Genomic DNA, 8,173 nt, shown 5'->3' with positions numbered 1-8,173 from the left:
ATCATATATATATATTATACTCATTTTCACTCATATAATATTTTTCTTCTTCTCTTCTTTTTCTAAATTCTTGAATTCCTTTTAGAATTTAAATTCTACTTTAAGCTTTAATATGTTTCTTGTCATTTTATGTTGTCACAAGATGCACAAAATAAAATCCCAACATGATGCACTTTATTTTATTTTAGTATCATTTGTTTTGATTAATCCCTCTTAATTACATGTATGCTCTTTTCATGATGCAAATATGACACATTAAATAAGAAGACCTCTCTATATTCTTGGTAATAAAATTTGAGTATTACAGCCCGGTGCCGCACCGGACAGCCCGGTGCCGTACCGGACAAGCACTTTTCACTGTCCGGTGCGCCTTCTGCCGCTGCTCTGACTCTGCGCGAACTGTCTGCGCACTATTCACGTTTGCAGGCTACCGTTGGAGTCGTCCGTTGCGCTTCTTAGCCGTTGCTCCGCTGGCACACCGGACAGTCCGGTGAATTATAGCGGAGCGGCTCTCTAGAAACCCAAATGTGAAGAGTTTGAGTCGATCGCCCCTGGTACACCGGACACTGTCCGGTGGCACACCGAACAGTTCGTGCATCAGACCAGGGTTATCTTCGGTTTCCTTTGCTACTTTCTTTTGAACCCTAACTTTAATCTTTTTATTGGTTTGTGTTGAACCTTTAGCACCTGTAGAATATATAATCTACAGTAAACTAGTTAGTCCAATTATTTATGTTGGACATTCAACCACTAAAATCATTTAGGAAAAGGTATAAGACATATTTCCCTTTCAGCTACCATACCATAAAATCAACCAATGACTCCTTTCATCCCTAGAAGCTCGTCGGTTTGGTGTGCCTCTTGCTCATCATTAAAGCTAGGCCGATGCTAAGTGCCTGTTTTGGCACAACTTAAAAAGCCAGAGCCCTATCAAACAAACTGCTAAACAAAAACGTTTTCTTCCAAAAAGCACTCCGAGCTAAAAAAGCATAAATCCTGGCTTCATTGGCTCGAGGTGTTCTATAAAATTAATGATAAGTCATTTTTTCCTAATGATTTATGAAATAGCTTTTCCACAAAAAACTATTTTTCAACAAAAATTGAGCTATAACTATTTTTAGACAAGCAAACACACCATAAATAGGCCCATAGTTTTTGTTTGAAAAAGACTCAGTTCAATATTGCTACCTAAAAAGTAGCTCAGCAGTTTCCTGTGGCATCAACATTTCTTACTTCTTTTCTCTGAGACATGATTATTGGCGATTTTAAAATACGCTCGCTCGGTGACAGCTGACTGTATACGACGCTTCACAACTTCCTATGCATATTTCCTAAGCTAACCCTGCGAACCTTACACATTTCAATTTAATGTCACCTAGGGTGGATCTTAAATAAGGCTATCCATAGTGTAGGTTACTTTAGAGCTGCTCCAATAATTATATATAATTGTACTAACTAAATCTTAAATTTAGCAAGTCCTTAAATAAAATAAGAAGTAAAAAAAACTCATCTCATCTAATAGTTCTCTATATATTACTTTCTAAATATGTTAAAACTTGTCATGTCACCGGTTTTGAGTGAGACCAATCATTTCTCCCTTTTTGTTTTCATCTTCCTTTGGTAACTCAATCTCAAAATTGTGACCTCGTCACGTCAACTGATTCAACACGATGTGTTTGCATTTTGATTTCTTGCCACAATTATTTGTTTGTTTATTCTCGACCTATGCATGTGCAATTGTGGCATTATCTAACATTTAATCTCTAGCTTTACTAGCTGTTGCAATTGTGCATCTCCTGCTGTCGACACATGGGCTCTGTAGAATGGAGAAAGACGTCGAAATAAAAAATGCGCCAATATTATGTTTTGGGAGTTGGTAAATAGTTGTCAAATGTACGGAGAAAACAAGGCTAGACGAGACATAACTAAATTTAGTAAGTTTATTTACAGAACTGTTGGGGAGGAGTTTTTGGATTAACTACCTAAATTATTGATTTAGGAAGTATTTTAGAAAAGTATTGGAGTTGCTCTAAACTTTAGCACTACCCTTTTAGTATGTATGTTTGGTTCTCTACGTGGTAAATTTTAGCAAAAAGTGTTGTGCTAAACTTTAGTGCGATGAAAACAAACATACCCTATAAGCAGCTAAACACTCCATTATTATGGTGATTAATAGCTCAAGTTTAAGCACAAGAGCATAAATGAACTTTGTTCTCGTACCACGTTTTCTCTTTATCTATTACTATTGGTGTACCCATGTTTTGAACCAGTATTAATTTCCATTCTCATCATCATCAATTAAACGGAGGAGTTATTGAAAATTTTCCCAAACTCATAAAATTGTTAAAATCTCAGTCACTACCTGTCACTCATCCTCCTCCTGCTGGTGTCACTGTTACTCATTCAATTGGCAGCTTCTCTGACCTTTCTTAGTTTAATCTCTTCTGCAGCAGAACAAAACACCTCCTTTTCCCTCTCTAACCAGTAACCAGTCGTCCCAAATCCATCAGCAGTTCACCACTGAGCAGTAGCACCCGTCTCCTCTCCTCTGCCCAGTGCCCATGCTTCCCCCGTTCCATTGAAAGTAGCAATCAACACTGTCTCCTCTCATCTCTCCACTCGCACTATTCCCAAGCTACAGCCCTAATCCTGTCTCTCCTCATCTTTTCTCCCTCTGCCCTCTTTCGCAAGATCTCTCCTTCGTATTCTCTTTTCGCTTTTAACTCCACGGCAGTCCCTCTTCTGTCACGAGCCAAGCCGAGCGCAGCCAGCAAAAGAGAGCGACGCCGCCTGCACCAAAGCTCGGATTCCCGTCTATTTTACCCCCGCCCCCGCCGACTCACCGTCGCAAGATCCATCCGCAGGTGTCGGCGGCCCGCGGCCCGTGCGAAAGATGGTGCCTTTCCTAGGCTCCCCAGTGTTCTGTCATCGTTTCTTGGCCCCTATCTAAAGCGGCGGTTTCCAGGGAGCTGCCGTCCCCGCCCAATTCAGCTGAGGTGGCGGCAAGTGGGTTTAGGGCTCGATTCAGTGTGTTGGGTCGTGTCTGACTCTGACCCGGTGGGGAGCGGTGGTTCTTGGCTAGTTCTTGAGCTGGTTGCGGCGCTTATCCCTCTTCCTGGAGTTGTTGGATTGGCTTGGGGGAAGCAGATTCTTGCCACCGAGGGTCCAGCCTAGCGAGCTGCTGCTTCGGTTATCGTAGAGGAGTTTTCCTTTTGTGTTCGGTTGGGGGGAGAGAGATGGTGCTCTTGCGTTCTCTGGATTGAGCATTCCGATTGGATTTCGGCGTTTCGTGCGGCTTCCAGTCCATGGAGGATTTGGGGCTGTGGAACCAGGCGTGGATGTGGGTGCTGTCCCAGAAGCACATCCTGGCGTGGGCGCACACGGCGGCGTGCGGCAGCAGGGAGCGCCTCGCCTTCTTGGTCGATCGCCACTGGCCGGCCGTGTCCCGGGGCTGCGCCACCTCCTCGCGCCTCACGCTCGCCGCACTGCGGCAATGGCGTGGGTGTATGGCGCGCGGGGTGCTGGCGGTGGCGAGCCTCGGCCCTGCCGCCGTCTTCGTCATCCTCTGGAGCTTCTTCGTGTGCATGACCTCGCCGGCGTGCGCCCTCTACGCGCTTCTTAGCCTGGTTCGTGCTCAGCAAATCCTACTTGCCTTGTTGCTTCTGGACTTTAGCTCAGATTTGATTTACCGGATAAGGATTTTGGGTGACGGATTCTAAATCTTGGCATGTGCTGCTTATCCAACTTTGCGTTGCATGTGAGGTTACATTTCTTTACGAAAGTGGTTAAAGTGTTGCCTGATGGATGGTGAAAAAAATAGGATAGGATGGCTCAAACTGTGCCACCACTGGTTGTCTTCATGTGTTGCTGCCAAATGTTTGTGTGAAGCTTTTAGTAGTAAGCTTCTTCTGTGATATCTCAAAGTAATATCTATGAACCGTTCACTGCGTTTTCAACTTCTTTTATACTACTAGCTAGTCCTATCTAGTTTGTTTTGCTACCAAAAACATGATTCTTGCAACTTAGTAGTAGTAACATATGTGAACTGCTCACTGCGTTTTAAGCTTCTGTTTGGTTTGGTACTTTGGTTTGCTACCAAAGTTATTAGGATGGTGATGAAACACAACAGTTGGATGAATATGACCTGACCTAGTCCTGTTATAATATGAACAACGCAGTCCTACTTTGGTATAATATGACTGTGTTGTTCATATTATACAAGATTTGATTACGGATATTTTCATTCTGACTGCGTTGTTCATTGTCATCAAATGTACTTGTATAGTATGTAGCTTTTACTTGCAAAAAGTATCTGCAGGTATGTTGTTTGCTAATTTTTTAATAGCTCAACATTTCAGGGTGCTGCTGCTGCAGTTGTTCACTATATGGGCTATACACCTGGCCTTCTCATTGTTGGGCTGTTTGGCATATTGATTATGTGGATGTATGGCTACTTCTGGATTACAGGAATGCTTCTAGTTGCTGGAGGTTTGTTTATTTAAACTTACAAATCTGCTCCTGAGAATGCTTATATTTCCTACAAGTCTCTAACCTGTTTCTTGTTCCCCTACTAGTCATATTTATTTGACTCTAAACCTGATTATAGGCTTCTATGTGTTAATGCAGGTTGTATGTGCTCTTTGAAACATGCTCGATATGTGACACCTGTTTTGACGTCATATGCTATTTATTGTGTGGCTGTTCGTGTTGGGTGGCTCGGAGTCTTCTTGACATTCAACCTTTCTTTCTTGACAAATGATCTTCTTAATAAGTTGGCGCAAGGATACGAAGGAAGCACTGAAGAAAGCCAGTTTGAAGACATGAAGGATTCTGATCCAGTTATGGATGAGTTCTATCGTAGTTGTGAATTCCCATCGGTTCCTGACAGTGAACCTGAGACCGTGTCTTCTGCGAAACCATACTGCTCAGCGCCCATCCAAGATGTGTTACATGTACAAAAAGAAGAACCTCCTAGTAAAATAGTGAAATCTGATTCTAGTTCATCGGATGAGATTAAGAGGATAATGGATGGTTCAAACCATTATGAAGTTTTGGGTGTGCCTCGTAATAGAAGCATTGACCAAAAGGCCCTGAAAAAAGAATATCACAGAATGGTACTACACCACAACCCCTTGCACAATAGAAATGCATATCATTGTCCTCTTTTTTACGGTCTTGTGTTTTGTTTCTCTAGGTCCTGCTTGTACATCCTGATAAAAATATGGGAAATCCATTGGCTTGTGAATCTTTCAAAAAGCTTCAGTCAGCTTATGAGGCAAGTGTTTGGAAGTTTATGCTTTGACTTTTGGTTGTCTAGATTCTACTAGTGTATCTTTTCTTTATTACCCTTCTGATTCTTGATGAAGTTAACTTGTCTAGTCATGCCTCCCTGCAGGTCCTCTCTGATTTCACAAAGAAAAACAGCTATGATCAGCAACTGAGGAAAGAAGAATCACAGAAAATGACCCCAAGATCACGTGCTGTCTCGCAACAGGTGGTTTCTTATGTCTGTTAACATACAGTATATTACTCTTTCTATATATACCCGGTCAAGTATTAAGTGTATATGCAACTTTCTGAGAAATTAGCTTGGTGCCATTGCAAAGATGCATAATTTGAAAAATACTACTTGTGAGACTGGGGTCAGGGGTCCACATGTCAGGGGCACAACAACGGGATTTTTCACTTGAGTAGCCTAATGGTTGTTAACTTGTTATGAAGCAATTCACTTTAAATAAACTTACCTGGTGGACTTTTTTTTTGTAGAGTGGTGTAGAGTTTCTCTCAGAAGAGTCCAGACGCATACAGTGCACTAAGTGTGGTAATTTCCATATATGGATATGCACGAAGAGAAGCAAAACAAAAGCAAGATTCTGTCAGGTTAGTTACCCAGTAGGCCAGTATGCACTTTTCAGGGCACTTTTTTAATCACTGCAGCTAATCAGTAGGAATTATGTGGATGCAGGGCTGCGATCAGTTTCATCAAGCCAAGGATGGAGATGGATGGGTTGAAACCAGATTTTCATCCTCCATCAAGGTACACTTGTGTCTTGCTTTTACAATTTATTATATGGAAGAACTTACGAACATCGTTGATTTTTGTAATTTAACTGCTGAAAACTTGTATGAGTGGTTTCAAACAAATGGAGTGACGTAAATCAAAGACAACTGGCAATTGTGTGAATTCTGTAATTCTGCTGGTGTGAATATTTGTTGTTTACAGAGATAAGTATCAGTTTGTTTTGAACTAAGCTAGTCTTACGCTTTTTTAGGCTAATTTTTTGGTTTGAGGTTCCGCCATTTTAGGTGTAACAGACCAAGTATTTAAGACATTTAACCATATGTCAAATATTTGAAGTTGCTATATAGGTGGATTCCTAAAGTACACTTGGTCTTGGTCATTCAGCTTCTATCTCTATTCAATTTATTTGTTTCGCGTACAGAACCTTTGGAAGCTACTCGATTATAGAATGCCTATTTTCCCTATGAAAACGTTCTGAGATGTTTCTTTTAGTTCATTGTATTTGTATTTGAGCAATGTGCAATTTTCACTTCAGATGGAAATACCACGAGCCTTTGTTTGTGCCGAGAGCAAAATATTTGATGTGTCTGAGTGGGCTACCTGCCAGGTGAGCGTCCAGCTCGATCCAACCGATTACTGTTGCTGCTATTTTGATGTGTGACTTACAGCTTTGAATATTCACATGAAATACTTCATTGTTCCATTTTGGGGAATACGAATTTACTTCACGAAGAAGCGGGTTTACTTTCCTAACGGACCTTACTGTTGCTGATCATCCAGGGAATGGAGTGTAAGCCTAACACTCACGGTCCAACTTTTATGGTAAACATGGTCGGCGCAGATAGGATGCCTCAGAGATCCTACAGTTCCCGGTATCCCTTCAGCTTGGACGCAGAGATGATCCCCGACGATGAATTCGAGATGTGGCTTCAGCAGGCACTGGCGTCAGGCGTCTTCGCTGACAGCCCGAAGCGCAGGAAAAGCTGGAGCCCGTTCAAACTGCCTCAAAAGGGAATTAAAAGTTGGCGAAGGTCGTCATGAGGGTGTGGCATTATGCAGCAGCTGGGGTCTAGGCGGCTACAGGATTGGAAAGAAGGTGATAATACAAGGCTTCAAGGGTGTAAATAGACTGACCAACAATTTGCCTGGATGGATAACTAATTTTTGTTCCGAAGGAGAAAGAAGGTGAAAAAGAAACACTCTGAACGAACAGGTATAACCCCATGAGTTGAACTTGGTTCCCTCTGCAGCATCCCACGAGTTTAGCTGTGAACCAGTGTGCTGTTCGTCCTATGATCAAAATACCGGTGGATCTTTGGTGTATTAGTTTCAGTAGTTTAGGAATCTGACCTCGAAGATTTGCCGAAACATCGTTCCTAAGACGGTTGAGATATGAAGGGATGAAAAGTAGTATTTCTAGCATTGTCATTCTGTAGGAGGGAAGGGAAGAAGGTTGAAAGTGATACTGGAGACTGGCTGTAAATACACCAGAAGTTCCCATCTGTGGAATTACTGCTTGTAACATTGTATACACTAACCCGGTCAAAAACTTCCATAATCCAGGTCTGTGCTGTGATATGTGGCAGCATGACGTTCTGGTGATAATAGAGATCCAATTCTCTACTACTACCTGTCTCAAGCTATCCTGTTTTGGCTAAAACTGGTTTTTTAGGCAATATCCGCACCGGATATGGATAGTTTAGGATTGATTGTAATCCTATGATAGCCTTCTTTATCTCTAGGAGAGGCGTCTTGCCCTCCAACCCATGTACTCTTATATAAATAGCTCGGGCTTAAGCAATAAACATCTCACATATTATATGCATTCTCCTTCATAGTATCACGAGTTTAGATTTTAGATCTAATAGACGTCTTCCGCTGCCATCGCTGCGCCGCTCTTAGGGAGATCGTTCTCTGCCAGGGTAGCGCCCTCCTAGGATGCGCGACCAGTCACTCGAACTGTTGCGTTCGTAGTCCTCGTTTCTAAGATGGATCTATTTGATCCCGTCGCGCGCCGCGTCATCCAACAGCAACAATCATGAGTGTCACATGAGGTTATGTGGATCCGTGAGATTGGGGCTTCACCGTACGTCGTCGTGGTGACGGCAGCGGACTTCAGCGTCGGTTGGGCCGCTCTGCGCGCCGCCATGG

The 8,173-nt window shown here is 42.5% G+C and overlaps 1 protein-coding gene across 1 annotated transcript; it reads left to right on the top strand.

Annotated features, from left to right (window-relative positions):
- Window positions 1-2,488: 2,488 nt before the first annotated feature.
- LOC103650497 (Chaperone DnaJ-domain superfamily protein) lies at window positions 2,489-7,648 on the top strand. Its single transcript, XM_008676083.4, has 9 exons — window positions 2,489-3,626; window positions 4,359-4,488; window positions 4,627-5,114; window positions 5,195-5,275; window positions 5,396-5,494; window positions 5,767-5,880; window positions 5,966-6,037; window positions 6,558-6,629; window positions 6,803-7,648. Exons 1-9 carry the CDS (start codon window positions 3,306-3,308, stop codon window positions 7,061-7,063), a joined length of 1,638 nt encoding a protein of 545 aa, XP_008674305.1. The 5' UTR covers window positions 2,489-3,305; the 3' UTR covers window positions 7,064-7,648.
- The last annotated feature ends 525 nt before the right edge of the window (window positions 7,649-8,173 follow it).

Source organism: Zea mays, chromosome 3 (genome assembly GCF_902167145.1).
Source record: "Zea mays cultivar B73 chromosome 3, Zm-B73-REFERENCE-NAM-5.0, whole genome shotgun sequence".
NCBI classification, from domain to species: domain Eukaryota; kingdom Viridiplantae; phylum Streptophyta; class Magnoliopsida; order Poales; family Poaceae; genus Zea; species Zea mays.
The sequence above is the reverse complement of the archived record's forward strand: the minus strand, read 5'-3'. Positions and strand labels throughout refer to the sequence as shown.

What these genes read in the sequence shown, in the direction of transcription:
- LOC103650497 (XM_008676083.4), top strand. Translation starts at nt 3,306, where the DNA reads ATGGAGGATTTGGGGCTGTGGAACCAGGCGTGGATGTGGGTGCTGTCC. An exon ending in TCTACGCGCTTCTTAGCCTG is followed by an intron (nt 3,627 to 4,358) that starts GTTCGTGCTCAG and finishes TCAACATTTCAG; the next exon opens with GGTGCTGCTGCTGCAGTTGT. An exon ending in AGCTTCAGTCAGCTTATGAG is followed by an intron (nt 5,276 to 5,395) that starts GCAAGTGTTTGG and finishes GCCTCCCTGCAG; the next exon opens with GTCCTCTCTGATTTCACAAA.